General features: G+C 41.7%; 1 protein-coding gene across 2 annotated transcripts in view; it reads right to left on the reverse strand.

Annotated features, from left to right (window-relative positions):
• itpr2 (inositol 1,4,5-trisphosphate receptor, type 2) overlaps nucleotides 1–10,939 on the reverse strand; it is a 49,185-nt gene extending 38,246 nt beyond the window's left edge. For both annotated transcript variants that reach the window (XM_080761297.1, XM_080761296.1), the window contains exons 1-9: nucleotides 10,593–10,939; nucleotides 5,851–5,921; nucleotides 5,506–5,624; nucleotides 5,323–5,409; nucleotides 4,558–4,716; nucleotides 1,955–2,053; nucleotides 1,760–1,843; nucleotides 1,468–1,614; nucleotides 398–493 (exon numbers count right to left, since the gene is read on the reverse strand). In XM_080761297.1, coding sequence (XP_080617423.1) covers nucleotides 398–493; nucleotides 1,468–1,614; nucleotides 1,760–1,843; nucleotides 1,955–2,053; nucleotides 4,558–4,716; nucleotides 5,323–5,409; nucleotides 5,506–5,624; nucleotides 5,851–5,921; nucleotides 10,593–10,684 — 954 coding nt within the window. In that variant the 5' untranslated portion in view covers nucleotides 10,685–10,939. The remainder of the gene's footprint in view (nucleotides 1–397; nucleotides 494–1,467; nucleotides 1,615–1,759; nucleotides 1,844–1,954; nucleotides 2,054–4,557; nucleotides 4,717–5,322; nucleotides 5,410–5,505; nucleotides 5,625–5,850; nucleotides 5,922–10,592) is intronic.
• Nucleotides 10,940–15,528: the final 4,589 nt, after the last annotated feature.

Here is a 15,528-nt window from a genome sequence, read left to right on the forward strand (position 1 = left end):
TTCTGCCTTTTATTTTATTACTATTTCAAACATGCACCTTATGTATACATTTCAAATTGCTCCTACTATATATATATTTGACATTGTGCCGTCTGCCCGTCTTGTTATCAGATGTTGGTTTACCTTGTAAACCTTGTAAAAAACTAAATTGCCCACTCTTTTATGCCTGTAAGCTTTTGATGTGACAATAAAGTTAAATCTGAATCAGTGTGCCACATTCAACCACCAGTTATAAACCTCCACACTGAGTGCTAGACTGTAGGTGGCATGCCACACAAGATAGAGCACAGTTAATCCACAATATTCCAATGATCCTTTTGCACAAAATGTATTGCGTCACAATTGGAGTTACAGCCCAGAGAAACAAGTATAATATATGCATTATAATAAATAATACCTCAGCAGCCAGGTAGTTCCCCGTAGCAAGGTGTTTAAAGCGAAACAGACCGTTCCATTGGCCAGCACCGCCTCTACAGGGATCATACTGTACAACCTGTGGTAGAAAACAAAACAACATTACAATGAGACTTGGGAGACTTTAGCGCTTTGTCCACTAAGGCTGTACCCTAGCACTTTCTTTTAGGACTCGAACTTCGGCAGGTACTTTCGAGTGAACCTCCGAACCATTCGTTTCTAATTAAAAAAATAACTGGGGGGGGCACTGTCTGGGGAGGCACTGGGGGGACACTGGGGGGGCACTGTCTGGGGGGGCACTGTCTGGAGAGGCACTGGGGGGGGCACTGTCTGGGGAGGCACTGTGGGGGGCACTGTCTGGGGAGGCACTGGGGGGACACGGTGGGGGGCACTGTCTGGAGAGGCACTGGGGGGGGCACTGTCTGGGGAGGCACTGTGGGGGGCACTGTCTGGGGAGGCACTGGGGGGACACGGTGGGGGGCACTGTCTGGGGAGGCACTGTCTGTGGAGGCACTGTCTGGGGAGGCACTGGGGGGGCACTGTCTGGTGGGGCATTGGGGTGACACTGCCTCAAACGTTACTCTTTTACCTGCTTTTTACTAACACTAACATTAGTAATGGTTGAGACGAAGCAGTTCATCTCGATGTTTTGGGCATCTTTGTAATGTTAGTGTTAGTAAAAAGCAGGTAAAAGAGTAATGTTTGACTTGAGGCAGACTAATCAGTCACTCTACCGAGTCTGCCTACAGGAAATACGTAAGCTGCGACCATGAGACCCGTTTCTGAATTCGTCTATATGGTATGGGCGCTGATTACACAGAGGAGAGAACACACCCCCAGCACCCACGGCAGGAATCGAATCTGGGACTTCCTAGCTGTGAGGCAACAGCGCCACCGTGACCCCTTAAAATCGCCCCGATCGATCGCAGCTCCTTTCGCAGTCATGTGTTACAATATACAGGTATGGACAAGTGTTTCAAGCAATTGGAGTTGGCGAGTTGGGGATCTCCATATATGGGCATAAAAGAGAAACAAACACATGCACTCCTGTACCTCGATCTCCCAGAGTGCTTTGGAGCTGGTGGCAGAAGTAGCAGACTGCCGCAGGGTGGTCCTGAGAAATACGTGCTGCTGCTTCTTGTTCTCGTCACAGGTCAGGAACTTCTCCTGCTCTGCATGGAACAACCTCACCACATCTCCCTGGGAGAGGACGTGTCGTGCATTAGTGAATACTGCTGCCTGGTAAGCTGTTTGGCTTAAAATATGCCACAGCATGCACAATCTTCTGCTCAATAAAAACACATTCTCACTCAAAACCACATGAACACTCAGTATGTCCACATACCCCCTTGAGTACATCTTCTCTGTAGTCACTAAACTTCATGAATAAGGTGACCTTCCAGCTGGTGTTGCAGTTGACAGCATTGACCTAGAGCACCAACCACAGATGGAAGATACAATATGGTTATGACAACAAGGACATAACAGTCAATTCAATATACTGTAAAATGAATGGCACTAATGAGCTAGGGAGCCCCACCTCCTTGCAGCCTGGGTTGTCGAGAAGCTCAATATTACTGGCGTGAAGAGGCTGCCCTGCACTCCCTGGCATCAGGACCACCTTGTCTCCAGTCACCACCTAGAAGGCAGAGAAATGCAAACAGTATACTCTCTGACTGTGGAGATGCAGGCGTGAGACAGTGAGAGTAGCTGAAAAGGCAAGACTCTTCAAAAACAAATTGAGAAAGCCAGAGTATAACCATGCACGGAAATGAAGGAATTCAGCATACATACAGTACCTTCATTTGCGGGGGAAGAAAACCCCAAAATGGGTGGGTCTGTGTCTGTGATAAGTGCAAACAGTGCAGCAGTATGTATCCTCATGTAAGTGCTTGAAGTGTTTACAGCAAAAAGGTTCATTCAAAGAATGTGTATCAGCAAGAATGCAACAGAGTAGTGATGAACAAGTGATGAATGAATCTTACAGTCACTTTAACCCATTTAGACCTGATTCTATGTCAATGATGCTCAAGGACCGCCAGAATTATCTGTATTTGGCTGCGGACCTCCATCTGACAATATGTTGTTTCAGGGAGCCCACAGAAGCAAAGATTTGAGTTAAAAACGTTCACTGTGAAAGATATATTGAAAGATTTGCGCCACATTTTAAAGATTTTTCAAAAATAGCAGATCTACAACCTCGTAGCGTGGCACTTGGTGACGTGCTATGAGCTTGTATATCTGCTATTTTTCAATTACTAAAGTATAACGTAATCCTTAAAACACGAAAAGGGGTTCCTGTCCTGAATGGGTTAATTGCCTTTTGCAAAATTCCTTCTCTCCAGTGCAGCCTGTGTAAATTAAATCCTGCATTTATCCGAATAGTAGCCTGGGCGTTTAATATGTGCAACCGATTTGGACCCCGGGCGTTTAAAAGGAACCAGACAGCTATTTGCACTGCAGTAGGCAGATGGGCCAACATGTATTTATTTATTGTTGGCCCGGTGCAAAAATAAATAAAAGCCTACTGCAAATAAGACACAGTAGGCTATCACCCACAGTTACTGGTGATAGAAAATGTAATGACAAGCACAATCTCTTCATTCAAGAGCCACTGCTCAGTGCACATGAACTCTAGGTAGTGGGCGGGTATTTGCGGCAGGGCTAGTACTCAAGAAACATACAGTAAATAATAAATCTCCAACATAACATTACACATCAACCACACACAAACACACTGCAATGTCTTTACAGTGACAGTGCCACAGTCTTATTACCTCTGAATAATAGCGATAGCCGTGGTGGGCGGGGTCTGGCTTCCGGAACTCGGAAGTATGAAATGCAATTTGTCTCTCAGAAGTCCCGAACCAAGCTGATTAATTAGCTTGTGGACAACTGGGACACACCCCACAGTTAATTGAGGATTCCAGGTTGGGAGTTTGGGACCCTAGCACTTCACACATATTTCATATCTGTCGATCTTATGATCATGTATTTTGTAACTATAATTTGTGGGAGCTTGTACGTTACAGAACAGCATTTCACCCACTATTTTACACCTATAAACTTGTGATGTGACAATGAACTTCAAGTTTAAACTGGAGGTGAGAACCTCTGGAACATATATGCATGTCCCTGCTGCCGAAACGCCACTGTTTTGATTGATTTGATTTGCACACCGGGTGGTCTAGAGTAGAGTAGACTCTAGAGCAGTGGTTCCCAAACCTTTTAGCTCAAGACCCAAAAAATAAATAAGACATATGCCCGGGATCCAAACTAGTCCAAAATAGCTTGTAGATTGGCTATTTTCACTACTTCTTAAACATTTGTTTTCTAATGTATGGAATTTCTTTGATTTCTTCATGAAATTACTGAAAAATCTTGAATTTTGTTTTTATTCATTCATGATTTTTCTTTTCTTTTTTGGGAATGTTTTTTGAAAATGTTTTGAAAAAATAAAATTAAGGAAACAAGAATTGAATGGACCCATAAAAATGGGTCCGCAACCTCAGAGGGGTAATCTCAGCTACATAGAGCTGTACCAAAATCGTGGCACTGCCTGTTTAAAGGTTCAGTTACAGCACTGCTCTAATCTAACAAAACCCTTTAACTAAGTGGAATAACTATCATAAAGATTTATATCCAAACTTGCTGACTTACATTATTACCAAGTCTTAACTGGCTTAATAATTTTAAAGTTCATCTTAACAGACTACTTACTTTACTTAAGAGACTACAGTACATGCACTGGAAAATGCTGGTGCAACCATGCTTTTCAAACTATTTTCAGTGTCTAATAAATAATAAATAATAAATAAACACACAAACATGCACAATCAAGAGTAATACCTTCAACCAAAGGATGCTAAAGTAAGAGGGGGAAGGACAAAACCATAATTGTTACTTGAACAGGAAAAACAAATGAACCGAAATGTGGCATACAAACCAAATGCTAAACAAAACACAGGTACACAAAGAAAAAATTTGCAAAGTGACTTGAGCTACCGGTGCTTTGTACTTAATTATAAATAATTGTTTTCTTTCCACTCCATTTATACGACTGTCGTTTCTTGACAAAGTTATATGCCATTACTCGCTCTGTCTGCTAAATGCATGAATTTAAATTGCAATTGGGACACTTACATTATCTCCTTCACTACGGAGCTTCCAGAAGGGCTGAATGTAGAACCAGGATCCCTCATTCCCATCCTGGTCCAGAAACACCCGCATTGCATTCTTCTCCAGCAAGGCAGGAAGACGCTTGTTCACAGTCAGGTACTTGTTGCTCTTTATGTGCAGGAGCTGAAACAGAGCGAGAATGACTTGTTCAGCTGAAAAATAGTCTATGGTTATGATTAATTATTGTCTCCAGGTATTTTTGAGATTTATTTAAAATGTATCTAGATTGATAAATAGACTAAGTACGATTATCTAATTCCTTATGTACTAAAAGGTGCGTGATTCACTTTAGGAGCGGAAAGTACATTCCTTTAAGATTAAGATATTCTACAACATATCCCAGCCTGGATGCCATCTCTTTAGTTTACGCTGTCTGACACTTACTGTACGATCTATCTTTGTGTCTTTCTATTGCTACAGTTGCTTACACTCAAACTCCTTGACCAAAATGACCACTAGTGCTGTTGTTTTTGTTTGACAATGGCCATGGCAAAACAACCTTGCACTCTATAAATTGCTCTGGGTAAATGTGTTGCATACTGCATACAACCAGTGGTTACATAGCAATGTAACCACACAAAATACTGTGTGTGTTATTCTTATTCATTCAGTCTGTAAAGTCGTACGCCAAACTCGGGCACTGAAGGACAGCACTGGAACCTTGGTGAACATATGAAAACATGAGCAATGCCCTGGAGGCAAGAAAAGCTAGAGAGCTACAATTTGTACCTGGATGATTTTACTGTATTTGACAACCTCTCCCAGGAGCTTCTTGTTCTCCGACTCATTCTGCTTCTGCTCCAGTTCTGCTGCGTGCTGGGTGATACATTAAAAACATTGGGAGTCACTGGTATGAATTTAAAAATGCATCACAAGTAGCAGTCATGCAATATAACCAGCTACAAGACAGACCTGTAACTTCTTGAACAGCTCTCCCTGTGTGTTGTTATTTCCTTGTTTGCCCTGCTTTGCTTTCCAGAACTGCTTCTGGGCTGAGTACCTATTCATGGGACACACCTTGAAGAGGCAGTCTGGAAAGATACATTAGGTTTGTTTATTCACAGTGATGTGGAGAAGCTACAACAAATTAAGAACATTCTAAACCAGTGGTTAAATCAATACTGGTCAATCCCTGGGATTTCCCAAAATGAGTGTCTGTGCCGTGGAACCATACCAGGGTTGCCTAATTTACGTGTGGCACCGTGGACTGGAGTTGACAATCAAAAATAAAACATGTGACAAAGTATATAACCTCACCTCTGAACTTTTTGGGTGGGTTGGTCAGGTCCCCAGAATCGGGCTGTACCACACACCGGTCATCAACAAGCCTATAGAGAGATGAGAACCAAACATTTTACTGCATGCTTTGTTGAGTGTAGAGAGACAGGAAACCTAGGGTAGATAAGATACTAAAGATAGAGGGGAGAGACATGCAAGACGAGATGGGAGTATTCAAAGTTAACTCACGGTTCACAAGGAGAATATGGTCAGTGCGCTACAGTAGTTTTCTACTGATCACTACATTTGCTGATAATCTAACAAGTAATGATGTTTTGATCTCAAAAGAGGGTTACCTTCCCACTCTATTTTCATGAACAAAACTAAAAAATGTGTAATTTATATTTTCATAACCAGATTTGCACATGCTACAGATGAGAGGGAGTCATGAACCCTGTCCCTCCCAGTGGAGACACAGCCACTCACACCCTGAAACAGTTTATTCACAGTAAAGACTTAAAAATGAAACAAAGCATTTATGCAAATCCCTCATCTTTATCTTAGATCTGTCTGCCAGCCCAGCAGAAGGTGGTCTGATCTGCCTGCTGGTTATTTAAACAAACCAGCTTTTTAAATCAAGGTGAAGATACAGTATATAAGGACTGGTGTTTGATGATGCCACTTTTCATGCATCTTTGCGATGCAAGGTCTAAATTGTCCCATTGCAGGTTGACACCAATTTGGGATTATGTAGCAAGTGGTTGCAATTGCGAATTGTGTGGACATCAGGCACACTGGCCTTGGGCAAACAGCAGCCTAATGTCTCTAGTCTACAGGAAAACATGTGGCTTCTGTGTGAGTTTGATAAGACATCTGCAGCAGCATGCCACCCAGTATTGTTTTGTTTATTATTTCTTCCATTTTCCATTTAAGAGTTAAATTATCACTCTAGGATGTACCTGTAGCAATACTAGAAGGATAAGGATAAGTGACAACATGCCACTTCATCACAATTAAACATAGTGTGCAATGCATATACAGACTGTACCTATACAGGAACCCACAAAAGATGTAAAAGCATGTAAAAGTCTGAAATTGTGTCTAGCCTATATGCAAAGAAATACAAAACCACTTTTTAGTGCATGGCTCTGTAAGAGGTGAAACCATGTACAAATGACTTTTTGAGTGCGTGCGTGTCGCGTGCGTGTGCGAGTGCTTGGCAAACCACTGTACCGATCAGTGCAAAATATCTTGTGCACACCGCCAGTAGGCCAAGGAAATAAATGTCCACATTTTCGTTAGATATTTTAAAAAATATATAAAAACACATATTTTTTTTAATATATTTTTTGAAATATTTAGATTTTATAATGGAAGAGAATGGCAGTTGGATGGGGATGAAACGAATATAGACAAACGTCATAGTCCCAGATGACAGTGACTGATACACTGACACATGAAGCCTGAAATCCTCTGCTGAATTCCCTCTGCTTGGTTGGTTTAATATTCACAAATATACATTCCTTCAGTAAGAAGAAAACAATTTAAATCCTAGGGATGCACCGAATGGTAAATTCTTGGCCGAAACCAAATACCGAATATAGGAAACAGTTGGCCGAATTCCGAATAGCCGAATATGATTAATATTATACATCAATATTTATATTTACCAGTTTTTGTACCATATTGCTGTCATGGCCATACCTTTGTTGTAGAGCTACCTGATTATGGCAAAATACATGATTACACAACAAAACGGTAGGTTATGAAAGGTAACCCTCTTTGACGATTCGGTTTCGGCTCTAAAATCAACCGAACTGAATACCGAAAATGCAGTGTGGTATGAAGCAAACATTACCCGCAGTAGTCAAGTGACTTACTGACCCGTACATTACTAGAAACTAGTTTTAATAGTAGTACGAGTTGAAAGTATAGCCTACCCACTTCACCAAACATCACTGACATTACGTACCTGTTTGGGTGAGTGAAATTCACCCCTTCATTCATGTTCATTCATTTATATGGTGCTGTAGCTGTTTTCCTCTCCCATTATTCTTGGGGCCAGCTATTATTGCCTGACTCTTTTCACAATGTGCTAGCTAGGTAGTCAAATGCAACTAGAAAAGCGCATCCGCAAGGATTATAGCCAGCCTGTGGAAGGTGTGGTTTGCAGCTGGGAGAAATAGCATTTCTATGACATACAGTGCAACTTTTATTTTTTTTCCCCTTTTTGACTGTACTGTCTGCAGCTGAATTGATTGAGATACTACAACAGTCTATTTAACATTATGTGCTGCTAGGTGCTTTTGAGATGCAGAATAGTCAAATGTACTGTAGTACTGTGTAATGTGTATGTGACTTTGAACTAGCAGAAAGACAGACTACCAGAGTTGAGCTACAACAGTCATATCTATTCATTCAGTCTACTAGGGAAGAATACTGTGCAATGCACAATTCCTCCAATTCATACAAAGCTGGCAGTCTTGTTGAAAATGAGCCGAGCCATTTCTTACTTGTGTCACGTCACGTGACTCACGAGTCTGTCTCACGTCACTTGATCAGTCCCAACCCACTGGCTGTGTACAGTATAACCATTTCCTCACACTCTGTATCAAAGTCCCATCTAAATGAGAAACAATAGAGCCCAATAGGAAGTTAAACCATGTGTTAAATGACTAAACAGGAAGGCTCTCTGGATGAGTACCTTTAGTTCATAAATAAATAACTCTCCTGCTCGATTAAAATGTCAGGGCTTTGACAGTCACCGATAACACGAGCAGGTTAAAGATTTGGTTCGTTTTTTAGTTAAACATGAACTAACAGTTAAATCCGCATGATGGGATATAGACCAGAAGCTAATTAAAGCTCAATTTCTTGGAGAGGGGAAAATACCTCAGAAGGAAGAAGATAAACTAATAAAATGGTTACAGATGACAGTAATTTCATCATGAAACCAGTCGATGACACATTGGAAGAACTACATAATCTAATAGCTTAATGCACAGTACCTCCTCATAGATATCACACATTCAAAATCAAATATTTAGAGAATATAACAGCAATGTTAATCCACATACTATAAGAGTATGACCAGTGAATGCAAGATAACGTTGCAAACGTATAGCTTATGTCTGTATGTGGTGTATAACTTTATCATGTCTGTATAAGTGCATTTTGACACGAAGGTCTATCTACATCATTAAATCATACCGATTTCTCCAATTCATACAGATAATATGGCCCTGCCGCCCCTGAGTAAACTGGAGCATAGTGGTAACCGAGGTTATAGTGTGCTTCAAGGGCCTGTGGTCAAGCTAGCTGCCAGCGTGGTATTTGCTTTAGATATAGATAGATTATTAGATAGATACACACTTTATTTCGGTCTTGGAGGTCTGGTTCACCTCAGCTCTTGATAAAGCTCTCTGCAGTCCTGACAAACTACAACACCAGTTAATGAATCCCAGCAGCAGAGATCTGAATCTGAAGCCCCTCTAGCAGCCTCTACTATAGTACCTACTTTGCGTCATAAAATGTAATGTGTCTGTATACTATACACCATGCATGACCCCAATCAACTGGTGATATTTGAATTGGAATGAGCCTAGCACTCAGAGTTGAGATGGGACGTTTTGAGTAAAACATCTAGTGATTGTAAATATTGCACTGGATAAGATGATGCTGCATCACCTGTGCCAAACATCACTCAGGTTGAAAATAGGAGGAAATCATTCAGGGTGACTAATCTATTTAGTGTAAAGCACATTTCAAGGCAGAAAGGGGGGAAAGAGAGACTGAAGGACAGAAGGTGGGTGGGGGCTGAGTCTCATTCCACAGGGTGAGAATGAAACTTTGCCTGTTCAGCAGGCCTTGAGGCCAACTGTTGAACCGTTGAGAAATTCCACCTTGTGTGCAGGCCACAACCACAAGAGCTGCAATTAAACAGCCTACTGTATGTGCTAATACTGACCATCACAAATTATCCTATCAAAGGATATGCGCATGGCAGCTGCTCCGACTCATTACTCACTGACATAGAGCATGTCTGTATGCATAGCACGAGAAGTTGTTTTATTTTGTGCCAATTCATAGTCAACAGCAAATTGCTGACAATAGGTCAACCTGCAGTTCAACTGTGTGTACCAACAAACAGACAAAGGTGGGGTGTCCGTGGGGTACAATATAAACCTAATCTAAATTAAACTGCTACAATAAAACGAACTACTTCTACTTTACATACAGCAACGTTTAACGAATGCCAAACGAGTCCACACAATATGATTTTGACAATTTATTTTATGTAGATACAATATAAGCTCAGATAGAAACTGCAACTGTTTTTAATTAACTGCTGCCTGCAACATTAGCAGCTCAGCAACTCGTAATATGCTATAGCTTGATGATTCACATTCACAATATTGACACAAATCACATAACCTTGCGTCACCAGACTTTCCACATTCACCCAGGTCCCAACGTAAGTAACTGTCACTCAGGCCTCTGTAGTGGTCAGATTTGCATTATTTTTGCGTAAATGTGTGTGGTTTGCACTTGGGTTTGCATCGCGGCTTTTCAAGAAGCAATGCCAGGCCTCGTCATAATAACACGCATATTATAAGTTTGGAGTTGTAGGTATAACCCTCCCCGTGTCACTCACGTCACCTAGTTAACTTATGACAGAAACAAGTGAACATGCATCTCATAAGGTAAAGTGTTAATGACAAGGTACACGAAAAGGTTTAATCCAAATAAACTTTAAGACGAGACGATGAACATATACATACCCCAAAGTGCTGATAAATCCATTAACCGAGCCTTCCGCGTAAAGAGACACAATGTCTCCAATGTGAAGGAAACTGGATCTGTGTTCTGACATTTCTCCGAAAGTTCAGTAATCGTTTCCCATGTGAAGGCTGGTATAGTTCTTTGATGAAGTAATCCACCACGTTACAGATCCACCTTGGCAACAATTTTAAGATTCACTCTCATTCTCCTTCCATCCGTGAAAACAGCGCAGCCAAGGACATCTTTCATATCGCAGTTCGGTTAAGAAAATAAACCGAAGCCAGCAAACCGACAGCGTTTCCCAACAAGAACTGTTGTTTTACACTTTATTCAACTTCTTCCTGTATGTCAGATTGCAACCTCTTCGCATCACCGCATCTACTTTGTGGGAGGGGACTAGTGCTGTCAGGGCTGCCTGTGAGGCGGTGTGAGCCAATTCCGCTCCGTTCATATGGTAATGTGTATTCACTCTTTCACTGTATTGTATCGCATACTTCCTTGCATATTATGCATAGCCTACTGCATAGACTAGTGCTAACATTATTGTTTTATTTGTAATGTTTTGTTCAGGAACCACACACCACAGAGTAAAATTGGAACTCCAGTCAGCAGCACCATCTTACCACACCAATGCCTTTTTTGTCTTCTCCTACCAAACCTCACCCTTTGCACACATCTCACCATGCACCTACAGCATGCCTGGCCAGACATAACACACTATGTTTCACCCATGCAACTGTCATAACTACTGTACAGTTTGCCTTTGCATGAAATACCATGTTATTGCGCAACATTTCACGGGGATGCAAATTACATCACATTTTAGGCCACACCCGTTCCACTACACACACACACACACACACACACACACACACACACACACACACACACACACACACACACACACACACACACACACTAGGGCAGTACAGTACAGCCCAAGGTTAGCATACATTTTAGTCCCGGCCAATTACTTTGTCCAATTACAGCATTTAGCATAATATATAAATTGTCAACATGATCATTTTAGGGGAGAAAAGGTGAACATTCTAAATGGTCTAAAAATGGGCCAAGTTGGTTCACTTGAAAGGTTAAAAAAGGGAGTAGAGTGAAGCCGACTTCAAATTCGACACACGTTCCACACCCCCACAGGGAGTGCAGTGCCCGGTGTCGAGTCGGTCGGACCCACGGTTGTCCAGAACCTCCACAAAAGGCCTCCTCCCCGGCTCTGGACATAGGGCCCTTGCCCAGGGTCGATATATTGAGCTGGCCTGATCTGACATCACAACACATAATTTGGGCATGCCTGACAGAGAACTTCATATATAGGAATAAAGGGACTACAGAAATCTCCATATATGGGCATAAAAGGGACATAAGACAGGATGGATAAATCTGGTCATGTATCAGCATAAAATACAATATCATCGAAATCCATCACCTTTCTATGGGAGAAGTTAGATTTTAATTGTTTAAGGGATGGGGTCAGGGGCCGGGCATTTCCACACTTGGGTGGAGAATTTACCCATGTTTGTTCTATAGGTGGGTGTTACCAGATCATTGTTGTCACTCCCGTATTTTGGCTCTGGGTGTCGCTCACTTTTTATAGGTAGTTAGATGATATACCATTATGCAATATCGCCGGCCCGGGATAGCTTGTTTATTTTTGGACCACAGGTTTTAAGATGTGACCCCATGTTATTCTCCATATTGAGCATTGGAGCAGTTAGGGGTTAAGAGTCTTGCAGCTAGGGCAGGGAATTGAACCTGGGACGTTCTGTTTCCCTGGCGACCTCACTACTCATTCAGTGAATGGGCAACCTGACCTCACCTCCTTCACAGTACAATAGTCACTGCAAGTCAGTGCAACTAAGATTTGCAGAATGGTATACATTTCTCTTTGGTTGCAAGCCTTTATATGCTCTGACTGCAGCTGCATGCAGCTGGTGACTTCAAATAAATTAACTGGAACCACTGCCTGGAAGTAAATAGTGGACATGATGATAGCCCTAGCCCCTCCTTTTGTAACCTCCCACCCAAATGTAGTGGTCTGAGTTCTTGCATCACTCTGAGTCTCTGATCTGCAGTCTTCCACAACATGACTTGTAGATGAGACGTCAGTTGGTGGCGGAAGTTCTGGTGGCTTTCAACTGATCATTAGTCATCACTCATCATGCCGTACTGTATATAAATAAATCATCTTATTTGAACTGGAGACCCCCCACCCTGACAAGCACTTGGAATGGCAGGAGTAGAGGCATTATAAGTTTGACTCAGATATTGTGAAAATAGCAGATCTACTTGCTAATATTTTCCAAATGTTTTCCTTTTTATTATTTGACAATTTGGCCAATGTTTGTTCATTACTTTTGATGCAGTAATGTAATGGTCTTTTTTTTTTTTAATTTAACCACTGTTTTCGGTCACTGTCTATCACTGTGCATTGCATCAAGTAACAAGTTCCCCAAACACTGTATTGAGCTGGAGAAGTTAATTATTCGACTGCTGACAATAGGTCAGCAAACTGCTGACAATATGTCAACCTGCAGTTTAACTGTTTATCAACAAACAGACAAGGTGGGGACCTCACCCATGGGACACTGTAGCCTACTTCCTCTTGGGACTGGTTTATGCGCATACAGTACCTTGCTCTTTCCACGGGGGTATGACACAATTAAGCCACTGACATGCATTTAGTGTTTAGTGCACTGAATGCATTTGCCACTGAGAATGCTGCCAATGCATTTATTGCATGCCACTGCATTCAATACTTTTATGTTCAATGTACCAATGCAGCCAAGGAATGACATCAGAGTGTGCAACTGTGCATCATGCTGGGACGGTCGGTGCTTCACTGTCACCCATTTTCACATACACATTCACACACACCGATCTCAGAGGAAATCATATAATACACTGAACGACTCACTGTTGTTAACCTGCTGTTAATCTTCAGATTCCATGTATTACATTATTATTATATATTCAGCACTAGTTTTGTTAAGTGTGTGAGATATGGTCTACTCTACTCTATTGTACTCAACATGAAGCTAAATTGACCACTTTGGTAACTTAGTGATAGTTCTTAGTTTTTTGTCATCAGTTTCCTTTGTATTATTTAACCGAGAAGACACATCTGATTGATGTGTATCCACTAGTTTATTACTTTTATATACAATAACACATATGAGGGTGTAAAGGGTGTAAGGGTGTAAAGGACTGTGCTGGAAATCAGCACAGTCAGGAGGAGGTGCACCAAAAATAGGGAAACAAACAAATGTTTTAATATTTTCAATAAACCAATTAAAATCGTGACTGATTTTCCTTTGTGTGCAAATGACTAAAGTGCATACTGTGTAAATAATTAAATGGTACAATATGTGCAAAATAAGCATAAATGTGCAAAGTATAAGTAACGAACAGAGGTCCTCAGAGGGCCGTTGTAATGTTAATTCCCATGCTGAATCTGCCGCTGAGTGGATCTCAAAAGGTCCAATTCTCTAGAGGGCCACCCTGCCAAGTACAAAGCCATTGAATGAATCCAACAAAGATCATGCGTAAGCAAATAAACAAAAACATTATCAACACTGATGATGGTGCTGTAAAAAAAAGTATATAATGAAACTGTCTATGAAATGTAGTGGGGGTCCCTGCTTTGTCTTTCACTCGGCTACGGGGTCCTTGAAAAATGTTGAAGACCGCTGGCCCCTGCTCTGCTCTAAGCCAGGGCTTCCAGCTAGATATCTGAAAGGAGGTGTATGTATATTAAAGTAGCATGACCATTTATTCAAACAATGGTTCAATGGCTCCGTGCCAACCATGGTTGGCACGGAGGCACACAGGACTGAGCTGACCGTAGGACGCGGCCAGTTAAGACTGAATCATTGCAGAGTTACAGTGACATTGAGTTAAACAGAGTTGAATGCAAGTAGGTGTGGTTGCTTCAGTGCATACTACCATACCTAATCCTGAGGCTACAGAGAATACTAATAGCACCCACTGTATCTATTTGGTCAGCTGGTGGAGGATGGAACTTACTTTAAGACATCTGTTCTCCTATCAGTTTAACACTTATGACCGAGCCCCAAAGGGACTTTGAGACAATGGGGTGCCTCATGTAAATCATTGTTCCTGCAGGGTGCTGCAACCTCTGAGGTGACAGCTCTAGACCAGACATGTCTTCACCCACTAACCATCGAATAAGCACAGTGACAGAAATGTAATTGAACATTATTGAAATATGGCATATGATTATTGCAAATATATCAGATTGTGCGAGACCACAGAGGCACAAGAGGCAAGTACACTCTCTGATCTATACCACCATCTAGTGCCCAACTGTGAAGTACACTCTCTGATCTATACCACCATCTAGTGCCCAACTGTGAAGCTGAGCCTGAGATACAAAAAAGTAGGCCTACACTTACAAATACTTGAACCCAAGAAAGCACTATATGGCTTGTTTCCATTGGGGTCCTGATTCAATTCATTGAAGAGTATTTTAATACAATATAATATACCGGTAGCCTAACTGTCAAGTAGTGCAAGCACATCTACAGTAGTTAGTGTTAGTCTCCCTACCTCCTTGAATATTCGCACGCTGGTAGCCGGGGAGCCACAGGCCCCCAAAAGCCCAAGGAATAGAGATTAACCTGTAGTGTGATGTCAAGCTATACTTTTTATTTGTGTTTTTTCTATTCATGTCATTGGTCCACAGAATGAGAGGCCTGCTCTGCCGGAAACGTTGCGAAGGGCGCTGAGGGGCACTATCCCCTCCCCCTGTTTTGTCACCGTTTAATTACAGCAACAGTTACATGAGTTAGACTTTAATATATTAGCGCCCCTCACTTCACACAGGTGTGATGTTTGAGCTGTGCCTCTGCTCCATTAGGAAGCTATGTGTGTCCCTATGTGTGTATGTCCGTGACAGTCCGT

The sequence above is a fragment of the Protomyctophum bolini genome, assembly GCF_963924005.1.
Source record: "Protomyctophum bolini genome assembly, chromosome: 4".
Classification (NCBI taxonomy): domain Eukaryota; kingdom Metazoa; phylum Chordata; class Actinopteri; order Myctophiformes; family Myctophidae; genus Protomyctophum; species Protomyctophum bolini.